Genomic DNA, 24,934 nt, shown 5'->3' with positions numbered 1-24,934 from the left:
GCCCACGACTTTGGGTCCAAAACCCACTGGCTTGGGTACTTTTCCCACAAAGTGGGTTTTCTCCTCACAAGTCAAGCACCCAAGACTTGTGGGAGTACCTCCCAAGCTACACAATTTTCAACAATATGGGCCACATTGCTTGTTAGTGGGTGACCCAAGTGGCTCCTGCTCTTCAAGTTAGGCCTAGCTAATATAGGTATAGCAGCAATACATATTGTCACACTCTATTGCTATCACTCATTTTGTGAATCATTCATATGTAGTCCATCACATATTTGCATCACAATGTTACATGCCTATATTTGAAGTATTGGATCGCAATAAATACAATTCCAAGCATACTTTTCAACCAACTTGATATATAGGAGAGAACCATTCTAGTATGCATGTGTCTTCTAAAAACATGACTTTAAAATGAAATCCTCCCTGTGATGAAAAGTGCGTCACATTAAAGAATGTTGCATGGTACACAAGCAATTTTTCACATTGAAGAATGTTGCATGGTACACAAACAATTTTTAAACGCTTACCGGGTAGATAACATCCTTTAGATCTGCTTCACTTGAATTAGCAATCCCCTCGACTGTCAACAGACCTTTTTGACTTAACCTTTGCACTGCTCCTGAGTACACATTTGACATCTATTACATCAATGCCAGAAAAACATGAACAAATAGAAGCTTCCAAGCACAAAAGAACATTTTAGATAAGAAATTACTCCAGTTTTTTGGCCGAAAAATGAATGGCCAGTTGATTGAAAAAAACCCCTACGCCCAAGCATACCATGAGTTACTTCATCCTTGGTTTGGCTTGAGAGAAGTGCTGAAACCAAAATTGCAAATCTTCGATCCTGTAACAGGTTAAAAACAGCATACGTTTCAGAGATAATTAGTACACCTCAGATAAGACTTTCATATTATGAACAAGCATAAATTGCTCTCAAAGATGCAAAGCGCTACCCAAATTTTGAAAACTGTGTGTTCACTAGTTTGGCAGGAATTCAAATCCTAAGGACAAGCACACTGAACCTATGGACTACTGAGCAAGACTTTCAGTGTTCCAAAATAAGGGAAAAAACCACATGTAAAAGTTACCAAGAGTATCAACTTAAAAACTAGTATAAACATATGTGATGATGTTACATCGCATAGGAGTAGATGACTTTCCCAAATGGTGAAGAACCCCCAGATAATTTTCTTGGCCTCTCACACTTCAATCTTTTTTAAATCACCTTGCATAACCTCGAAAATGACCATTCGAGAAAAATGTCATACAGTAAACAGCATTAAATAGGTAACAAATCTTTGGTATGCAGACCCTTGATTAATGTATCCACCTCTCATGAATGGTAGACAATAAATATTTGGAAGATCTGAGATGACTAAATGACTACTTCACTCGAGTACAGCAAACCAAGTACAAGCATGATTAGAACAAGAAATACAAAATGACGGTGAAAAAATAGGTCAGAACACATCGTGTACCAAATATGGACTCATACAATACAAACAAGTCCAGGCACTTAGCTAAAGACCTCTCTCATTATTCATGTTATCTAGAAGCCAGAGTATCACATTTTGCCTGCTTGACAACAGAGGAATCTTGTGGTGATCATTTTGGGAGAAGTAAGCAAGATCAACTTGCAGGAATAAACTTGGTCTACTTGAATCAGTATGAAATATCAAGTTTCCTGTCTTCATTGTCACTTGATCAGCTCATTCTTATTGACCTCATCAAAATATCACTTATCGATAAAACCCGTAAACTGTGGCATATCAATGAACACTGAAGAAGTCACAGCAACACCAATTAAATAAATGGATTAGTCGCTTGATATCAAACTGTCTAAAGAACAAATAGAGGTAATCATTTACCCATGGGCATCGATTTCTAATTCTTGACATCATTTTCTATTTGATTAGTTTATCAATTCATGTTCATTAATAGGAAAACACAGGGAATATATTTCAGTCCATAAAATCATCTTCCCTTGGATTATGAAAGTCATTGCCTCGTGTTCCTTATGATTTGCTACTTATTTGGATATCAAACCCTCTGATCTATCAAGCCTTATGAATTGTAGGACAATTAACAATTTCAAGTCAATGTTTATATCAACATATAGTAGGATTAAACAGGTAACTTGTGCATCCCTCACATTTTACATTTCCAAATTGAAATGTCTAAATGCTATAATACTAGCAACACTGAGTACAGTACCTTTCACTTGTTAAGATTTAAAGCAGCATTAGATGAAAGAAAAAGCACATAACATGGAGGTTTTAATATCTGAATGGTATAATTCCTTTAATACTGTCACATATATATAATAGAACCATCCATACTATTACCTAGCTTTGGGGCACCTGCTTGTAACTAGCTTGCATATACGGAACCTTTTCCTAACTATTTGCAGTTCATGCAAATTGTATGCATGTCTTATTTCTTGAAGGCTGCATGCTAAATATACTCAACTAACTGCCAAAAATTTATTTTTAATCTAGAAATGCTTCAGAGGCTAATGTGGCAATGCTACAATGGCAACCAGTCTACAAAATAGGCAATAATTTCGACGATTACCCCCACTTTTAATGGCCATTTGTTTTTGTTCACACAAAGCAATTCCAGGTATCTTTCAAATTTGTTCTGACTTAATGTCTTTGTGAAAATGTCTGACAGCTAATCTTGAGAAGTACAATAGATCAATCAATCCCCTTGGTTTGGATTTTTTTCATACTCTAGTGGTGTTGAACCTCGATAAGCTTGACCCTGGCATGAAACACAAGACTCATTCAATTGGATAACACTTTGATTATCCTCAAATAGAGCTGTGGTCTGACTTCTTTTTATGCAAATCAGCAATTAAGCCCCTAACCCATATTGTTTCATAAGATATCTAAGTTGTATGAAACGCCGAAACGTCTAGAAGTTTCCGAAACGGTTATGACATGAAACGCGACCCCTAGATAATGGAAACGCCAGCCGAAACGTCATATATATATAAATAAATAAAAAAAAGAAAAAAACAAACTAAAAATTTTGATTTAACTTTTAGTTTTATTTTTTTTACCTTCGCCTCTGTACTTTAATTTTTCGTTAAAAAAATCTAAACACTTAAAAAATCCTAAAAATCCAAATCATTAAAAAATAAAACTAAAAATAAATAAATAATAATAATAATAATAATAAAATTTCCTTTTCGATTTATTTTGGTCACATTTAATGTTACTTGGCATATCGAGAAATTCACGTAAGGAATAATTAGGTTGTCAAGTTTAAATTTTCCTCTTGGTTTTTTTTTTGCGCTATAGTTAATGTGCTTAAATGTTTATATCTGGAGATTAACTATTTGAAACTGCTTAGCTTTTAAATTTTATGGTTATTTAAAGCATTTGATCTTTTGAAGTTTAATTGCTAAAGCTTTGTGCATCTATTGAATATCTCGCATCTGGTGAAATTAATCATTGCTTGGATTATTTAATGTTCTTTACATCTTAGATATTTTGCAATTTTTTCAAGCAATCGTCAATTATTTCATAAGCAGCAATGGGTAATCAATTACCTGTATCATTGACTCCATAAGGCACTGGTATTAATCATTTTTTATCAAATTATAAATCTTGAGTCTTAATCGAGTATTTAATTGCCTTGCTGTGTCTCCCGAACTGGCTGGTTCCCAGTTGGTCTTTCTTTTTCCCATAGGGTCTATCCCCCTTAGCCTGCTTCAGGGAGACGGCTTAAACGGAGAGATCGGGGATCAGGGTGACAGCCCCCGGTCTGAGCGTTGTCACAGTGCTTAGACACTCTGCGCGACAACACTATGCAATGCAAATGAAATTAGAAGGCACATGCAAGTTAGTTGGAACTTGGCAGAAATGAGTTGGTATGTTAGTTCTCCTAATAATAAGGAGATGGTGGATGCCAATGGATCTAAGTCCCAAGCTCCTCAAGAGAAAAAATTATCTTTTATTAATGAGAGTTACAATGAAGAAGCCTTTTGACAGAGAAAGAGCTCTTTTTCAAGGAATATTACAACAAAAATAATGCCAAGACTTATAGACAAGAATCTTCCTGAGATCTCCTCAGAAACTTCCTTAATGATCAGGCCTCAAAGATTTGGCTCTCCAATGACAATGATAACAGTGAGAAAGGTTCTCTGCCCAAGGAGATGAAGAAGGGTAATTCTTTGATGATATGGCTCACAAGAAGATAAATTTCAGACTTTTATGAAGACCTGGTGACTGCTCCTGCAAGACAAATTGTTAGACCCAAAGCCTTATAACCAGTGATTTTCAAATAAAAAGATGTAACAGTCCACAAGATACCACAATCAATGAAAAATCAAACCACCATAGAGACTTTTCAGAGCAATTACCAAAATTTAAGGAACAATACCAGATTTTGATGCTAAAAGCATGCACCAGACTTCAAAAATATCACTGTTTAGTCAAAATATCAGTCCACTATAGCTCAAAAATCAGTCAGCTGAATATGCAAGGAGTGAGAGCTAAAAACTTATGATTATTCTTGAAAATTATTATGTGTTACTTTAGAATGTCTTTAGGCTTATTGTTATGTGCTTTCAATGTGATTAGGTTCTGTACATAGATGCTTCAGATGTGGTCGCTTTGACAGTCCGCAATAAGGTGAGAAGAGGAGAAATGAGGTTCCAAAGCCCCTGTGGCTTTGCTTCAAACACTGATATGCTAAGTGTGGTGAACAAATAACAATGCTATGACCTCATGCAAGAAGTCCAGCCCTCTCAAAGGACAATGTTGCTCCTATAATCAAAAATATTAGCTCTAAAAATGACAATAAGCACAAATCAGACTTCAAAGTTGTCACTGTTAGGAAATATTAGTGCAAGGAACACTGCCAATGCTGAATAAACCAGTCTAGTGCTAGAGATAACGTAAAAATGTCAGTGCAATGCCACTGTCAAATAGATCAATCACAGTGAACTTAATTTGAAATCTAAAAAGAGCAAGATTAGTCACCAAGATTGCAAGGAAATATTCCAAATTTAATTGAACAAACCTTGTCACTTTTTATCTGAATTCTCTGCAAAATAAATCACTGAATACTGAAGCAGCGAATGTACTCTTATGAAGAGAGGGAGAGGAACCTCTCTTGCTCTCGAACCAATAGGAATAAGGCCCAGAATTTATTTATGATAAATTCCCTGGAAAATGAAGGCCCTAAATTCACACCAGAATATCAAATTGCCTCTCAGATCTGAAATTTAAGAACAGAGATTATGTTTCTTTCAAATCTTCCTTTCATACCCTTATGCAAAATGATTTCAAAGCCCTAGCCAAAATTTTCTCAATTTCAAGTTCCAAATAGTATAAAAATCCCTTCCCAAGATGATAAAAACGCTGCAACACAAATGTTAATGACTAATCCAATGATCCAATAGCTCAGATATTAAAATGATGACAGACCCTAAAAAAGTTGCTCAAGCTTGCAAAAATTATTCAAAACCACAAATTAGATTCTCAAAAGACTTCAATTATGAAGTGAAGAGGAGCTTCAATACTCCTGCAGCTAAATAAAATACGCCCAGAAAAGTAACCAAATATGCGCCGCTTACTTAAAAAGATTACCTCAAATAAATTTTATATGAATGGGTAATTGGGTTTGAAGGATTGAAAAGGCTTGCAGCCTTTTCAAAATAAGCTTCCCAAAAAAAATTTGCCTGAGCCACAAATAATTAAAAGAAATAAATTAATTAATAAAATTATGCACGAATCTAGATCTAAGCACAAGCATTTGCTTACAAAATATACAATAGCTACTTCATGGAATATGAGTACAACTCGGTTCCATGACTAGCAAATAATAGCTCTAATTTAGCAAATTTATTCTATTAAGCACAATAATTAAAAAAAAAATTGAGGTAAATGAAATTGTTCTCTCTAGCTAAAGTCTAAAACCCTACAACAAATTCAATAGATAAATCCTTCAAGTAAAATAAAGTGGATTCTCCCAATTCTTCACTCAAGAGTTGGTTATCTTAAGCAAAAGCATCCCCTCACACTAGAGATCTGATTCGATTAGATTTTTTCTACACAACTCAAAAAAAAAATTGTTAGCTCCAGATGAGACAAAAAATATAATGGAAGAAAATTCTAGCAACTTAAACAACACCACACTAGCCATTTCCACTCCTAAAATATTTTCCAGATCTAATTACCAGTGTAAGATAGCTATACACTAGCAATTCTATCACTATGTAAGCAAATGAAGTAACAAATAAAATCACCAATAGAAAATTAAACTCAAGAATTCATTACCATATCCGTAAGAGAAAAGACAGAACATTTCATCCCAAAGACTTGTGTATTATTATTTCAAAATAGAGAGAGCTTCAAGACCAAAAAGCCAAAGCACAACATCAAGAGATGTTACAATGAGGAGCATATGCTTCCTTATATAGAAAAAATGAGAGCTCTAGAGACTCTTCCAAGTGAAAAACAGCTAGTTCCATGAAAGTGCACAAATTTGACTTGATCTTGGCTGATTAAATGCTTGATCCATGTCAAAATAATCTCCACCGTTGATTGCTTGAGAAAAAATTCGAATTCCTTGATGATGCCTTTTTTCTTGGTCCAAAAAATAATTTTCTGACTTTTTCTCCTCGAAAAATCCCCATTCTCTTAACCAACTTGGACCATAAATTTGATTTTCATTAAAAAATCGATTTTTCTGGGAATTAATTCCTTTTTTCTAGGCCAAAAATATTTTCTTGAATTTTTTCTTGCTTGATTTGTGGAGATTCCCTTCTTGGAAAGTGCACATTCCCTTTTTTAATATTTTTCACTTGGAGAGAATTTATTTTTCTCTCATTTTTATTTTCTAACCAAATTCCGGCTAATTATTTAACCACATTTTCACAGGAAAACCAAAAATAAAAATTAATTCATTTTTTGGCTTAGGATTTTAATTTATTTTGGCCAGAAAAATTAATTAATTGATACTAAAGGGTATTAATAATTTTTTCCACCCTTAAATATTTAGGCCATGGTGTCTAAATACGAGGGACCCTGCACCAAAATATTTTTACATCAAGATATTATAATTAATTCAACCCTTGAAAGGCGAAAACACCTTTAGACATAGACCCTTTAATTTACCCAATTCTGCGACCAATATGATCTAGTAGACCAAGTGACTTGCAATAAATAATTTAGCCAATTAGCTTAAATTATTCCCAAATCACTTTTATAGAAGACTATACTACTAAGTTGCAAGAAACGCAGGGTAGGAGGCCGTTTCCGTACGGAAATAGAAACGAAACCCTGAAACGTGTGTGGTACGGTCGTGAAACGCGTTTCCGGCCATACTGGCACGTTTCTCGATGCGGAAACGTGGCCAGTACGGCCGGAAACACGTTTCACGGCAGTACGACACACGTTTCCACTTGTAACTTGTGTTTTTTTAAATTTGTTTTCTAATTTATTATTAGGTTTTCCTAATGACTTCTAGTTGCTTCTAGATGCCTGTCTAAAGTTATAAAAGTGAACTTTTGCCCTAGTGTTGATATGCAGTTCATGGTAATGTTAAATTCTTAAAGTAAAAGTGATATTCTCCTTTATTTTTCATTTTCATCCTTTTACTTAAATTTTTAACATTACCATGAAATGACTCAAGATGTTTGAGAGTGGTTTCACCCTCATTGGATTTCATATGGAGAAAGTAGAATTTTAGATCTCACTCAAAATCCAGCAGACTTATCTGTTTTTCAGGATTTCAGGATTGGGGGGATTGCAATGTTTCCATTGGATTTTATCATGTACTAGGCTATGGAACTTGTATCTAATCAAGAGAACCAAGCCCTCTATGCAGGGGAGACTCCCAATAATCAAGAGCATGTAGGGTACTAGGGTATGAAACTTGTATTTAATCAAGAGCACTAAGGTTGTTCGACTATGTAGGAGGAGACTCCCAATCAAGCACGAGACAAGAAATTAGAAATTTCTCGTCGTTGATTTTGGATATTTCTATTTTCATTATGTGATCATTCATGAGTAAATGTGATGTAAATTTAGAGACTTATAGTTTATGCGTTGACAATTAACAATTTTATCATAATGTAATAAATTAGAATGTATCATATATGCTTTATGATTGCACATATTTCTTAAATGTCCTAATATATATATATATATATATATTCGCGTTTCCCCGTTTCCAAAATTTGGGGAGGTCGCGTTTCGCATCGGTTCCCGTTTCGGAAACTCATACCCATTTCCCCGTGTCATGCAACCTTGCTCTACTAAGAACACTAGGACCCTTCTGAGACCTTGACGATTCATTCCACCCTAGCTTTGGAGTAAGACTGGAGAGAAAAACTTTGTCAATCATCCGTGTTTATAAACACAGATGAATCAATGAGACGAAAAACTTCCTAGGATGAAAATCATCGCCAAAATAATAGGTTTACTTAGGTTGTTACATACATATATGGTCTTATTAGGATCATTTACATTACAAACATTGCAGAATGGATTTACAACTTCAATACACTGATGACTGATGATAATGAATCTTGGATATTTAACTGCTCAAACATGATGGAATTCCTTTGCAAAAATATGTGCACTGCTATAGGGTAGTTGACACAGAGTGGTCAACAATCCTCCTCTCTTCCAAAGTTGATATCTCTACAAAATCCTCTAATATAGCAGCAAAACAGGGGAATTCCTTCATTACATCCATAGTTGCGGGGGAGCACCTCGCCCCCCTCAATCCCACTCCCAATCCACGCTCCGGGCGGGAGCGACTCGAGAGCGTGCTCCCTAAAAAAAAAATCGCTCCCTGCCTTTTTGGGAACATTTTCGGGAGCGTTTTGCCTTTTTTGCAATTTTTTTTGCAATGATGTTCCAAATGCAATTGTTTTTCAAAGAAACAAATAAGTTTTTAGTGGGGCAGCTTAATGATCAAGTCTATGGCCCTAGTATTGATATGCGATTCATGGTAATGTTAAATTCTTAAAGCAACCTTTTACTTAAATTTTTAACATTACCATGAAATGACTCAGGATGTTTGAGAGTGGTTCGGACCTCATTGGATTTCATATGCAAAAAGTAGAAATTTGGATTTCATTCAAAATCCAGCAAACTTATCAGTTTTTCAGGATTTCAGGATTGCATTGTTTCCATTGAATTTTGTCATGTAATAGGGTATGGAACTCATATTTAATCAAGAGCACCAATCCCTCTATGTACCTTGATGTTAGTGACATTGGTTGTCGAACTCCTCTATCATGACCCTCCTAAAAATGTACGCATCACTCAAACAAAATCTTGACTTCACATGCTATGCTTTTTCTATCTTATGTTAATGCTTAGAGGGTGATATTAATGACAAAGATCCCTATACAGATATAGAGGTAATGACAAAGATACCTCTGGATATTAATGCTTAGAGGGTGATATTAATGATAAAGATCCTGATTTTCCAACAAGACTAAAAAATTAGACATTTCTCGTTGTGGCAAGAGGCCCAAGCATAAGCAATAGATAATAGATTTACTTGTCTTTTCTAGTTTCTAGTAGTTTTTATAACTATTGACTCTTTCATATTTATTATGATATTTTTTTAAACAATATATGACAATTTAAGTTTGAAGTTGGCAATTATAACTCAGTAGTAATGAATTATGAATATGATGCTTCATGAAAGTTGAAAGTTGTTTCATTTCATTTTATAACATTTCATTTCATGTTAGATATTATTTGTTGTAATGGTTACACTTAGCTTACAAGTACAACTTTGGTGATCAATGATGATAAATGTTATATATTGAATTTTGAAAGCTTGAAACTTTAAGATTGATGAATCATGACTCAATATGTTGTATGTTACTATGTTACTAACTTGTGGACATGGTTGATGAAGATTATAACTTCTAGATGATTGTTGTTATATGGTTCAATCTATGTTTTTTATATCTAATTCATCATTCTACATGTTTTTGTTGACATATATGTATCAAAATACAAAAATATAAAAAATATATATATATATTATATAAAAAATGCTTCGAGATTCACTCCCAAACCGGGAGCTTTTGAAAATGTCGCTCCCGCACCCGTTTTCGCTCCCACTCCCAAGTAACACTGCTTACATCAGTTTCTAAAGAAGCTATGTTAAAATTGGCAACTAGGGCAAAACTTCATGTGGGTCATCTTATTCATGGCTGATAATATTGTTATTAGATTCCACTCGTCGAAAGGTGTAGGATTGATATAAAGATCATCCGATTCCAATAAGTATTCATGGAGATATGAAATTATTTTGATTATGGAATTATTATCAAGCCGACCTACAACTCATGTAGGCTCAAAAGACTCATGTAGGACTTTTCCTCATTTGGACTCACTCATCTCATCACATCTCTCTCTCTCTCTACTGCGCAGAAAAGAGTCTCTTCTCTATTGCGCAAAAAAGGGTCTCTCCCTCACACATGTGAAGCCGGACGTTGCTGAAACTAAAACTGCAACTGCAGAAGTAAAGTTTGACCTGTGTGGACTAGAAAATCTCCTCATCTTAACTGTGTTGTGGGTTCATCTGAACCTCCTCTAGAAGCCGCAACTTTTGGTGGTGGAATCAAGTCGATCCGACGATCGATTTGTGAGATATCGTCTGCCCTAATTTGATGATGAAGTCGCTAATGCTAATGCTGCTGATCTAGGTTTACTACTGCTGATATGAATCATATTTATTGTACTATTTCTCTCTGCTGAATTATTGAAGATAAAAGAAGATTTGATCAAAGGGTTTCCCCAAACATTGTGGGGTTTGTCCTTGGCCAGCCGCCACATTTTGTGTCTCTTGTCTTGGCTTGTTTTCTGTCGATCGTTTAATGTTCTATCTGCACTTTACTTTATGTACATGTGATTGCTAATCTGTGGAATATAATAAGGAAAAGAAGTAAACTGTTATAAGCATAGAACATACCATAACTTAACAAGCTAGAAACAACCTCTGAAAGGCTTTCTTCACTCCATTGGCCACCTCCTTGTCCTTATGTGGGGCCTTCCTCTTCCCATTGCTTTCAGCAGGGAATTCTTCATCATAAAATTTTGGATTCAAACCATGTGCCAAAGTGTGCAATGGAGTGTTCCACATCGTAACAATAATGGACCTCACTTGTTCAGCAAAATCAAAATCCACAAAAGGAAGAGTGGGAGCCTCTTTAGTAATAATTTCCATACTTTTACGAAAGGTTTCTCTGTGTCTACATCTCAGAGAAGATCAAATGCAAGTAATGTGAACTTGAGCAAGAAATCAATCTTGCTCCACCAATATTCATCAATCAACACCCTCCTCACCATACTTCCCTTCTTTGAATTTGCATGTCTCCCCTCAGCCCAAGTTGAACCCACCACCATACTCATTAATGCAGTTTTAACTTCAACAAGGCAAAGCAACATGATGAAGTCGAGGCATACCTTGTCTCAACAACTTCCAACAACTCCAATAGGAGTATTCTCAATATATTGCTTGAGATTGGTGGTGGTTGGTGATGAATTTTATAATCTCCCTAGCCTGCCCTGTGACCTCCCTAATCCATTATGTTTTTGTCTCAATCTCTTCTAAAATCATATTCAAATTGCGGACAATGCAAGGAATCCAAAATATGTGATTATATTGACTCAACAAATAAGCCTGTAGCCTTCCAAACAGGTACATTATCTGTGATAACTTGTACCATATTTTCTAGCCCTACTTGTTCAATAGCAAAAATTAAAATTTCAGCAATGAACTTACTATCTTTACCTCACCCAAACAATCTTCTACTTTGGTGAACATAGCTCCTTTTGGTGATGATGCAACGACATTAATCAAAGGCTTGCATCTTGTATCAGTCCAACCATTTGAAATCATGGAAAGCCCTGTACCACCTCACTAGTTACAAATTGGTTTCAAAATATCATCAAGAAGTTGTCTCTCTTTCTTCAACAAAATTGTTCTTACTTTTCATAGTTTGGCCCCTTGTAACCTTGATGGGATTTGTTATATCACTCATAAAATCCTACCAATATGGGGATCGAACTACCTTAAAAGGGGTGCCACAAGCAAAGATGGCCCTTGCCACTCTTGACTCAGCTTCTTCTCTCCCTTGACTATCAAACATTTTCAACAATTTGTTGTCTTTAAATGGATTTGATGGCTTGGATAACTCTTCTTCTACTTCTAGCGCCCTCCTCTTTCTTGCTTCCTGAACAATCCTTGGCTCAATGCTATCACTCATGCAAAGATTGACAATACCCATGCCGATTTTGCTTCTTTCATCTTTCGACATTTGAGCATCATCACTCTCTTTCTTGAATTTAGGCCTCACCACTGGATTTCTAGTATGTGCACACACATCAATACCCTTTATCTCTTCATGCAAAATGTGGGCCTTCACTCTTATGTAAGAGCCCTTCAAGGTCTTATCATTTTTGCATATGCACTTCCATTCCCATGTACCATTGGAACCCATATGCTTCACTTTGGTAACATACTTCCATAAACGATAATATTATTGTTGGCTGGTTGTTTGAGTAGATTTAAGGGCACTAGAAACACAACTTTCAGAAGCCATGAATGCCGCAAACTTAGAAAATGACACACTCACCCAAACAGTGGTTGTCGACAAAGGGAAGGTTCCAAGGTTCCAAGTGATGATGGTTTGATATGGGAGTAACTCTCGTCTATTTATACAAATGTTATGAGTTCAAATTTTAAGTGACAAAGCCCCTCCATATGCCTAATGTGCTAAGTAACCCACCCATGGTCACAAGCCAACCATGATAGCATCAAAATTAGATTAAATTTTCCTCCTAAGCCCATACAAGGCTGACGTCATGCATGTGTGGAGGCCTAGAGGGGCAGTGTTGAGGCCTCTTGTGCTAAAAATGTGGGAGAGGGCCTCAAAAATCATGATGAAGAGGGTCATGCCCTCCATATGCTACAAAACATCTCCAAACCCCTATTTGGGCTTTGTGGGCTCCAAATGGGTCTCATAGGTCTCCAAGTGGCTCAAGATCAAGTCAATGCTCCATCAATGAGGGCTAGAAGATGACACATGCCCTCCCATGTCTCCCTAGGAAAGACATAACCTCCTTTAGGCTTTAGAACAATTGCCAAGTGTCGAGTGCAATGTGTAGTCGGTCGGGGCAATGTGGTCCAAGTGCGTCATCATCTCTGAATAACTAGGGCATGAGCAAGCAAGTGGTGGTGTTGACGAAGCCCATGGCATGGTAATCAATGCTCTGCATGGATGGAGGCCCATGGCTCTCAACGCTTACCTTACAAATACAATTGTGACCCTCTGGAGGGCTTGGATCTCATATAGGGAGGCCAAGTCCAAGATGAAAACCCACCTACAATCTTGTATAAGGTCCAATGTGTCTCCTCACCTTCCAATACAATGATTCATTAGTGCAATTGAGTAAATAAGATCGTTAATCAAGGGCAGAAATGAGAACTTCATAGTGGATTTCCCTTTCAAATTTGAGGCATTGAACATGTACTAGTGTTACCTCCTTGGGTAGGAGTGGTTAATGAAGGACCCTATTAAGTGGTTTCAAGTTTCATCCTCCAAGGGAATGACAAAGGGAAGGTTCCAAGGCACATGCCATAGTACAAGGGTAGCAATGATGAGGAAAGCCCAGACCTTGGGTATATGAATGTAGCAGGGAGAAATCATCGTACATGAGTTACCCCAACCTTTGTTTTTCCATCCATCTTCATTTGCATTTTGCCTTTTATTGATTTTTCTTCATTTTATTGCTTGGGGCTCAAGGGGATGAGAGTTGTTAGTTTTTGGTAGCATCGGATATATTCTAGCCATGAAATTGGTGGAGAGGCTAAGGCACATGAGTTATAAAGAACCCAGAAACTATTTGGTGAAATTCCACCCAAATTGTATTTTATTAAAATAATTAATATTTTTAATGGGGTTCCTAAGTCTAAACTTAAGAAAATTAAAGTATTAATGGGTATTAATCCAAATATGGGTGAGAATGTTCCAGAAAGTGAATCAAGTCAAGTTCTAATCTTAGCCGTTGATTAGAGATTTAAGCTCAGTCATTGAAGTCTCAATGAGAAAAGTATAAGAAGAAGGCTTAGGCTTCATTTAGAAACACACACTGAGAGAACGAATTGATCTGGAGTTCGATTTCTGGGGCTAGGAAGCTGAGAATTCGAACTTAGTGATCATTCTGCAGCAGAGGGGCAGGGATAGTTTGGGAATACTGGGTAGAGAGGCGAAGAGACACTAGTGGAGGCAGCGCAACATCTAGAGGGACTGACGCTAAGCCAGTCTGGGCCCACGCAAGCCTGACACAAAGCCAGAAGGGCCAACGCAGAACAAAAGTTGCCCTCACACAGAAATCTGAAACTGTCGGGGAACTGCCAAAACAACCAAGAGAAGTTGACGCAAATGTTCCAGAGGTAGAAGAGACATCGCAGAAGCTGACGCTGACACAGGGCCAACTGACAGGGGTTAGCCAATTCTGTTGCCGAATCAACGGGAATCTGCCAGGTGAAGTGAGGTAAAACTCACTCAGTTTCCGCCATTATATTTTTCTCTGTCACTGGAATATCGGGAGGGTAACCAGAATTGTATTCAAAACCACTGCTTAATAATATAAAACCCTCATATCTGCTGCACCAGTTTTCCCGCATTGGATTTTTCCGGGGACTATTTTGTCCAAAAATAAGTGTGTTCTATGTATCTTGTTCTTTGCTTAGTTTCTTGTTTCATGTAATCAAATTAAATTGGTGTAGGCTACAGAAGTAATTTATTTCAACGTTTTTTCATAAGATAACTTGATAATATTGTAGGAGAAGTAGATTCAGTTTTGCTGCAATAGGGGTTCCTTGACGATAGGAATTTTCACATGGTATCAGAGCATTCATTTTGAAACAGGAAGAGCAAATCCAGCGCTAAGCAAAGAGGCCAATAACTGCATTTGGCAGCGATTCGAATTCCCTTGAAGGCATTGCGCAGTCCTTGCCGAGAAGCAGAGATTCCGAGGAAATCTCTCTCTGAGAGAGTCGACAAAGAGGTACGATTTCCGGTTCGTGAGTTTGCAGAGGCAGAGGGAGTGACGTAGAGCCTCAGCGCAGTGCTTGAAGGGCACAGTTTCTGTCGAGGTAGATCCGTCGAAAAAGAGAGAAGACACATAGAAGGCGAATTTTGTCCTCAGAGGACTTTTCTCACCAAAAGTCTGAATTCTTCACTTGCCAGACAACAGATCAGTGTTGAGCAGTGACTAGAGATGTCAGTTTGACAGTTTGGGTGAGATGGCATCACATGGGCTCAGAGATCAAGACAGGTTGGAAGGAGCTTCCAACTATGCCATATGGAAGACTAGAATCTTAGTTGTTCTGAAGGAGTACGATCTCGAAGCTTGCGTCAAGAGTGTTGTGGTTGTTCCCGCAAACAAGGATTAGAAGAAGAAGTACACGGCCGAGCAGGGAAAGGCGAAGAGGTTCATAATCAATGGAGTTCGAGATCATGTGGTCTCACACTTGCAAGGCAGAGATACAGCCCGAGAAATGTGGGAAGCTTTGTCTTCACTATATGAAGGTTCTTCCGAATAACGAAAGATGTACTTAGAACAAAAGTTGCAGCAGACATTCATGCAGAAGGGAGAAGGGGTTAGCTCTTATCTTCAACGTCTTCAGGACACCAGAGACATGCTTGCTGCAGTGGGGTCTACTCCTTAGTCTACCGCCATGGTAAGGAAGGCCCTAAATGGAGTCTCGGATGAATGGCAAGTCTTCGTCCAAATTATATTGGGCAGGGAAAGACTACCTTCATGGGAGGAGATGTGGGCAGCCCTTCAACAGGAAGAATTAAGGAGGGACCGGGTTAAGGTCAACCTCAATGGTAGCAGTGGGAGTGGCACGAAGACCAAGGAGGAGGACGAGGAGGAGAATGCAGCTCTAACATCAAAAGGACAACAAAAGCAGAAGCAGAAGAAGGACATTTCGAAGGTGAACTATTTCAGATGTGGCGAGATGGGCCACTTTGCATCCCAGTGTCCTTTGCAGCAAAAGTATAAGGATGAGAAACATGATCCTAAGGTTGCTCCAACAAAAATTGACAAAGATGAGTTTGCCATGAGTGCCCACGCATCTCCAGGAGGGAAATGGGACGATATTGAGTTGTAGTCGAGAGGACTACATGTGGGCATGATCCTTGAGGAGTCCACCCCTTGGATCAATTCCTTGCTATGGGAGCCCGAGATTCAGCAATAGCAAGATGGACTTAGTGTCGGATGATGCAGTGGGTTGATTAGAGAGACAGATGTAGTAGCCTGAGACCAGAGATTGATCAGTGCAGAGTAAGGTTGGTAGCAGTGCAAATGGTACAATGCAGAAGTCAACAGCAGTGTAGAATATTCAGAGGGTGTGAGACTAGTAGCAATCAGATTCCAACATTCACATGGTATTATGTTGAACATAGTTAGTTTAGAAATTTTGGATGCTTTTCCGTCGCTGAGCAGCAGTAATTGGAAAATGATGCAGTGCAGAGCTAGCAGTGGTAGTTTTAGCAGCAGATGCAGAGGGAGTTGTAGTACAGATGCAGCGGTCGCAATGGCAGTGTCATGGGTAGCAGTACAGTAGCAGCAGCAGCACAATGTTGGTGGCAGCAATAGTGCGGAAAGGAGATGCTTCAAAAAAATAGCAACATGCGGTTGGACATTGTTGCTAGAGCACTTTCCTCACTTAGAGGGAGTGTTAGTTTTTGGTAGCATTGGATGTGCTCTAGCCATGAAGATTGGTGGAGAGGCTAAGGCACATGAGTTCTAAAAGACCCAAAAACCGTTTGGTGAAATTCCACCCAGATTGTATTTTATTAAAATAATTAATATTTTTAATGGGGTTCCTAAGTATAAACTTAAGAAAATTAAAGTATTAATGGGCATTAATCAAAATATGGGTGACAATGTTCTAGAAAGAGAATCAAGTCAAGCTCTAATATTAGTCGTTGATTAGAGACTTAATCTCGGTCGTTAAAGTCTCAACGAGAAAAGTATAGGGAGGCTTGGGGTTCATTTAGAAACACACACAGAGAGAACGAATTGATCTGGAGTTCGATTTCTGGGGCTAAGAAGTTGAGGATTCGAACTGAGTGATCATTCTGCAGCAGAGGGGCAGGGATAGTTTGGGAATATTGGGCAAAGAGGCAGAGAGACACTAGTGGAGGCAACGCAACATCTAGAGGGACTGACGTTGGGCCAGTTTGGGCCCACGCAGGCCTTGTTAAAGAAAGTGCAACTACGTTTGGTCTTCATAATGACATGATCTTTGTATTTGATGTAATAAAAGAAAATAAATTATTTTTTGCAATCTTGCTACATGGGTTTCATGAGCAAGAAGTGTCACTAGGTGAAAGACTTCTTCTTGATGTCTTTAGGATTTATTTATAGGTCAAAGAGTCATGTCATGTATATAGAAACTCTTCATGAGTTTATGTAAATATGTACAAGTCTTCAAAGTTGTCTAACAGCCCTCCAAGACCAAGATCAATGCCTCAAAACAAGCCTTCTGAAGTCTGCAAGCAAAGAAATAAGGAGATGATCATGTTGGCTCAAATAAATAATTTAAATATATAGAATTATGTCATGTCGGCTTGAAGCAATAGACATGTCGGTTCGTAAGGTAATGTTGGCTTGCATATATGGGATGACCACTATAAATACCCATAAAGGGTCAGCGCAATTATATCAAGAAAAGAATCGATACACCTCTAAAATCTTCGCATAAGGGAGCAGCAGTCAAGGAGCCATAGTCAAGGCATAATGGAGCCACAGTCAAGAAGTAAGGGAGACGCAGTTAAGTGACAAGAAGCTGTAATCAGAAAAGGAGATCTGCAGTAAGATGGATGAGGTTTAAGGGTTCAGTTGTCTCCTCGGATGGGTTTAAGGAGCAGTAGAACTAAGGCCTATCCATTCTCGGCATACCTATGATCTGAAGGTGGTATCCTTGCATGGAGAGAGCAGCAAAGTTTGGGCATGTCACTATCTCATACTCGCATATCTATCTCGAATAGAAGGATCAAGACAACTTCGGATAAGGACACAGTGAATGGACCATCCTCGGCCTGTTATGGCTCAATGAAGGTCACGTTGGTAGCAGCATAATGAATTACAGTGATATAGATCTATATTATCTCAGTAAGTCTACATGATGATAGAAACCCTCGGCATAGTTACAGTCTCAATGGTTAACATAGTATTTGAGTTGAATATGAAGAAGTCTTGACGTGCTACAAAGGGCAGTGACTAGAGCTATGATCACAACAGTTATAGATGTTGATCTTGTAGATTAGTGATCTCAATTTTAGTGTAATGAAAAAGAGCAGCTTCGTCATAATGAAAAAGGAGCAGTGTCAACATGATGATGGAAGGATCGTATCGTTGTACAAGTTATTAATGTACAGCGATGATGCCACTTCAGTTATGATCTTGTTCTTGTAGATCATAACCTCGATGGAGGCTACAGCAGTTATGAAGATCCTAATGGAGCAATCATGGTGCAGCAGTGATAACCTCTGTGGTGCAATAAAGATAATGATCTCAAGAGTGACACGAAGAGGATTGATGGCTTGGTCTTGGAGAGGAAAATTGTGTCAAGGGTCATGGTTTTGGCATTCGTCAACGGAATCTCTATAAGAAGAATTTTGCATGGGTTTTCCTCTCCAAAAGGGAGAGGCTTTTGCCCTGGTAGAAAGCCAAAACATTTGTGTTCTTGTCTCTTTTGTTTTGATAGCAGCTTGATGAAGCTAACATACACATGCTAATAATGAAGTAAACATTAAGCCAAGATAAATTGTTTAAATACTTCCCAAATTGTTGTCATGTCAAAGAAGAATCATCCTAATATGCATGCCCTAAGATTCTTCAACATGGTATCAAAGGGATTGGTTTAGCAATCAAGGAAAGGGGCAGAAAAGAGACATTCAAAGGTCAAAGCATCAATCTAGCTGAAGGATATTCAATCAAGGAACAAGACCTCAAGACCTAGAAGTGGTCTACATCATCAAATAGTTTGATGAAGCATTCTACAATAGCATTACTTTTGCAGTCTTGACAACTTGGATCGTCAAAACCCTGATGCTCAAAGGCATACAGAATCAGATCACCTACAATAGATCTCACTACACTTCAGTCACAAGTTGTATGGACAAAACTCAATGAAAAATGAAGGTGCTTGTTGACACAATCATGATAACTCTACTTAATGAGTCTCTATACATCATGGCCAGCAACCTCAATGCTGCAAGGACCAGATGTTCAAGTCAATTACTCTTGAAGGACTTGAAGAGAAGCTTCAACAAGGATCCTATCTGAAGGAAGCATCAATGCATCTACTTCAACAACAGCCAACATGATCAAGGTGAAGATCTTGTCTTCACATATCAAGTAAGTATCTTTTATTCTATAATCAAGTTTTGGTTTATTGACTTCATCAGTGCAAGAAGATCTATGGGTTAGATAAAGTTCTTGCAGTAGGATTGACAGAATCCTCATGAAGGAATGAAGTCAGTACCTCAAGGTCTCCTTTGAAGTCATGAGAACTCTTAAGGTTCTATGAAGTAAGAAAGGAGACACAAAAGAATATACTCTCTGAAATAAAGTGCAGAAGGCGCCAAAGAGTGAAGAAATATCTTCATCAATGGAGAGATCTGGGAAAATGATGAATAGATAATCATCATTGATATTGATAAGAAAGGTAACCGATGTCCATAAACAAGAAGGTTACCTCGATCAACAATCTGTGGTCTCTATGTCAGATAGAGAAAGGCAAGTTGATAGGATACAAATAAGTGAAAATAAGCAAAGGAAAGGTTGAAAAGATAAGTAATATGGAAAGATTACCTGACAGATGGAGAACGCTGAGGAAAGGATCAAGGGAAAGAGGGAGTAATGGATCTCCACTATGGATGAGATAGTACCCCTCTCAAAAAGGATCCTATCAGAAGTCTTGGCAGATATGAACATAGTAAGATGCATTGTAACATCATGGAAGCAAGAGCTCGTATGGAATCATAAAGAACACAGCTCTTGGTAATCTCGTTGTACATTGAAGGAAAGAAAGAAGTCATCCAAGTCAAAGGAAACATTTGCTAGACGGGGATATACTAGATCCTAAAGGATCTCTGATAGAGATCTCAGCAAAGGATCTTCTAGTCCGGAAAGGCAAAAGATGTCTCGTCAGGAATTCCAACTTTTAGAACTCATGAGATGAAGGATTGGTGACATGATGAAGGATTGGTGACATGATGAAGCAGATCAAGGGATTGAAGATTCGTTCAATCAAGAAAGTTGTTGAAAGTACCCTTAAGGGAAAATGAGGTATGTATACTTGTATCTGTATTTGTATTTGTTAATGTAATGTCATAATATATTGGTGCAGGAGCATTCAGCTCAATAATATCATTGTATCTTAGTAGACATAGGGGGTCTTGTGTTTCCAAGGAAGATGGTTTCCTATGTTTTGAATTAATGTAATTATTAAGGTTTTGAGTGATTTTAATGAGAGAATCTAGAATAGGAATTTAATTGAGTATAGTGAGGCATATTAGTAAATATCTAAGTTGCAGGAAACGTGGCCCTAGGGGGCGTTTCTCCAGGGGAAACGAAACGAAACGCGTTTCCCCGTACCGTACGGCCTGGAAACGCGTTTCCGGCCGTACGGCCACGTTTCCCGAAACGGAAACGTGGCCGTAAGGCCGGAAACGCGTTTCCAGGCCGTACGGGCCACGTTTCCCCCAAAAAAACATTTGTTTTTTAATTTTTTTTTTTCTAATGTAGATCTCTTACATTTGTTTGCCCTAGTGTTGATATGCAGTTCATGGTAATGTTAAATTCTTAAAGTAAAAGTGATATTCTCCTTTATTTTTCATTTTCATCCTTTTACTTAAATTTTTAACATTACCATGAAATGACTCAGGATGTTTGAGAGTGGTTTCGCCGTCATTGGATTTCATATGGAAAAAGTAGAATTTTAGATCTTACTCAAAATCCAGCAGACTAATCTGTTTTTCAGGATTTCAGGATTGGGGGGATTTCAATGTTTCCATTGGATTTTATCATGTACTAGGGTATGGAACTTGTATTTAATCGAGAGAACAAAGCCCTCTATGCAGGGGAGACTCCCAATAATCAAGAGAATGTAGGGTACTAGGGTATGAAACTTGTATTTAATCAAGAGCACTAAGGTCATTCGACTATGTAGGAGGAGACTCCCAATCAACCACGAGACAAAAAATTAGAAATTTCTCGTGGCTGATTTTGGGTATTTCTATTTTCATTATGTGATTATTCATGAGTAAATGTGATGTAAATTTAGATACTTATAGTCTATGCATTGACAATTGACAATTTTATCATAATGTAATAAATTAGAATGTATCATATATGCTTTATGATTGCACATATTTCTTAAATTCCTAATATATATATATATATATATATATTCGCGTTTCCCCGTTTCCAAAATTTGGGGAGGTCGCGTTTCGTTTCGCTTCCCGTTTCGGAAACTCGTTTCCGTTTCCCCGTTTCATGCAACTTAGGTAAATATTCTCGAATGTAGGAGAACATGAGAGAATCAGGATAGTTGAGAGATTGAGAGATTTGAGAATTAATTGTAAATCTTAGATTAGGAGCTAGTTCATGATTTTGTGGATTAGAGAGGATCCTTAGAGATAAGAAAGAGATTTTAGGGTTTTGTTGAGAAGATTATGGATCTAAACCAGGAATTGGTTGTAGAGTCCTTTTGTATAAATGTGAGCCTAAAAGGCATAGTCAGGGGTTAGCTCGTTAGTTAGGAGTTAGAGTGTGAAGACTTTGATTGTAAGCCTACGGGCAGATTGTCAAACAGAGGCCACTAATATTGGAAATCAGGCCTGAGAGAAGAAACTGTGTAAATACCTATTTATTAATACAAACAACTCAATTCTGAGTTTATGTGCATGTATGGAGTAATTTAGTTGTAATCTGTGTGAACTAGAAGTAAGTTCTATGTAACAAAAGTTGCATGTGTAGGATTAGAGGCAGAATACAGAGAAGAATAACAGAGAGGTGTTACCGCTTTGTACACACCAACAGTACAGGGGGAAGCCTTAACGTTACAATGAAGTTGAAGGAAGCATAAAGGCGTGAGCGAAGTTAAGGAGAGAGTTATGTGGCAGAATAGCGAAGGACCAGAACCCTGAAGATGGCTGAAACCACAGAAGAACATTGAAGGAACAACATAAAAGAAAAATAAAGAGAAGGACGAAGGAAGTGAGGTAACGACGCACAGGAGTCGTTGGATTTAAAGATCAACGAACGAGGCTGAAGGCGATGGACGACCAAGATTAAGTCGTGCAACATAAGAAAAAGAAATGAACAGCGGAGATTAAACCCAAGCACTTGCGGAAGGTGAAAGGCGGGAATCGATCTAGACCGTCAGATCAACAGATCTGGTAGATCGACGGTGATTTTTAATCACAACGAGGGTAGAGAGTACGGGATGCCTTAATCGCGGTTGAAGGCCCGCAATCGATCTTAGCCGTCGATCGCAAATTCAAATGCTTACGTCATAGTCAACTACGGGGGTTGAGAGCTTGATAATCCGCGTGCTAGTTGAAGGGCCGCAAACCGTAGGATTTGATGGCCTCCGTCATCCAACGGATATCGGGCCATAAAGAGATCGGACTTTAACTCCAAGGGCAGACCCGAACATTTATAGATTAAGGTTTTATAATCTTTATCGACTCTGTAAGGCCGGTTAAACGTCGTGCAAGTGGTATGTGCGATATCATTGTGGACCGTTGGATCAAATGGGTTTTGATTTACGGCGCAAGATCACCGAGCAACTCTGTTGATCGGAGAAGACATCAACCATTGGATACAAGACAAGATCGACAGTGGAGACTAAAGTGAAAAGATTTGTGGAGAGCGGACCCAAGAAGGTTATAAGTGCGGTTTTATTTTATTTGGAGTATGGTTGTGTTATCGCATATCGCATGCGAGAGGTGATGAAGTCACATGTTGGTGTGATGCAATCTTGCAACAGCCGTTGATCTGGTGGATGAAATCAACAGTGGAAAAGGGCAATCGCATATCACAAATCGGGAGTTCTGAATACATATTCTATTGAGTCCTTTGAAAACTCCGCGATTGCGATAAAGGATGAGCTGGCACGTAGAGTGGGGTTTGGTTAATCTGCGCGGTTATAGAATTAACTAAGGTTGTTATAAGGGTTGAAGGGTTGAGTTATAAGGTTCCGCGGAAAAGGATTACCAAAGGGCCAGACTACGGTTAGTTATTAACTCGTTCCGCATGAGACCAATTAAGGGGCCTTAAACCTTAAGTAATGAAGGCTTGACTAGGCAGGTCATTGAAATTCCTGGGATAAAAGAGATTATGCATTTTATATGCATATTGTGGGTATCGCAGGTTTTTCCTACATCATATATGTTTGTAGGTAAAATGGATTGACCATGATCAAAAGGGAAAGGATCTCCTCCTTTGAGAGGATGCAGAAAGACATAAGTCAAACTAGATGAAATCAACATAATATGTCCTCATATGAAGTATGAGGTAGTTGACTACACTTGAGGAACTCTGAGAGCCCCTAGGTATGAAATATGTGAGGATGAAAGAGATTGTGAATTATGCAACCATGATGAAGGCAATCAACATCCAGAAAATCAGGAAAAACTTGACTAGGAAGTCTCCCGGAATGATGTGAAGACTCTGATGGAAGTCTGAAAAGATGAAGACCCTTGACAACAGATATCATTATGAGATGTGTCAACATGAATGCAGGATGATTGATGCCTACAAGAAGATGTCACTGGCAGAAGACCATCACCAAAAGGTAATATGTGATTTGTTTTTGGTGTCTAACCTCTTGGAAAAGTTTGGGTATGTGTGCAGGATCAAGGAAAGTTGTGAAGGATGTCACAACTATGTACCTTGTGATCTAGAACAATCACTGTTGAAGGAAAGTGAAGATGGATGAGCTTATGAAGGAAGCCCCAAATGTAAAGCCAAGAAGGATACTTTACGGGAAAGAAAGAATAACATGACAGAGGAAAGTGATGGATAGTTGACCCTACATGTAATGAAATTGATGACATCGAAGTCCTGAATCATCAGTCAACTAGAAGACCCTATAAAGTACTGATGATAGAGTCCCTGGGTAAGAGGGAGCTCTGAGAAGTTCCTATGAGCAAAGGAACTCGAGCAAGTTTCTTAGAAAAGAGAAACTTGGAACTCGTCCCTGATTAAGAGGGAGAGTTAGACACGACATTCTTGTCTTCGGTTTGGAAGAAAGAATGGAGGATTGTGTAATCATCTGGCGTCTGACACTCTTTGAGGATGTGGCAGGGCATCCAAGACAAGAGTGGGCAAGAGGACCGCTATTCTAGAGTGCTGGGAACCCAAGACGAGAATAGTCCTAGTAGGGCATACTCAGAGAACACCCGGGTGGGTATGACCCTAATAGAGCCAATCATGATGTGTGTCTATCAGTCATTGGTCTCGCCAACATTGTGTGCTCTAATCTAAGTGAGAGAGAGAGAGATTAGTCAAGGCATTGCTAAATGGAAACAATGTTGGTTGAAATGATGCTATAACAGATGGATTGCAAATCTATTTCTTCTTATGAGAAATTCTTCAGATTGAGAATGACCAAGTACCATTATGAATACCTCCCTAGTTAAGAGGGAGTGTTGAAGAAAGTGTAACTAGGTTCGGTCTTCATAATGACATGATCTTTGTATTTGATGTAATAAAATAAAATAAATTATTTTTTGTAATCTTGCTACATGGGTTTCATTAGCAAGAAGTGTCACTAGGTGAAAGACTTCTTCTTGATGTTTTTAGTATTTATTTATAGGTCAAAGAGTCATGTCATGTATATAGAA

General features: G+C 38.1%; 1 protein-coding gene across 1 annotated transcript in view; it reads right to left on the bottom strand.

The window, feature by feature from the left end:
- The window catches only part of LOC149153992 (endonuclease III homolog 1, chloroplastic-like), a 269,840-nt gene that overhangs the window by 120,735 nt on the left and 124,171 nt on the right, over positions 1-24,934 (bottom strand). Inside the window, exons 5-6 of the mRNA XM_089444001.1 lie at positions 784-850; positions 531-622 (exon numbers count right to left, since the gene is read on the bottom strand). Of these exons, the coding sequence (XP_089300127.1) occupies positions 531-622; positions 784-850 (159 nt within the window). The remainder of the gene's footprint in view (positions 1-530; positions 623-783; positions 851-24,934) is intronic.

The sequence above is a fragment of the Pinus tabuliformis genome, chromosome 9, assembly GCF_031772625.1.
Source record: "Pinus tabuliformis cultivar Carrire ecotype Pingquan chromosome 9, CPIR1, whole genome shotgun sequence".
Taxonomy (NCBI): Eukaryota; Viridiplantae; Streptophyta; class Pinopsida; order Pinales; family Pinaceae; genus Pinus; species Pinus tabuliformis.
This window is presented reverse-complemented; position numbering and strand designations above follow the sequence as displayed.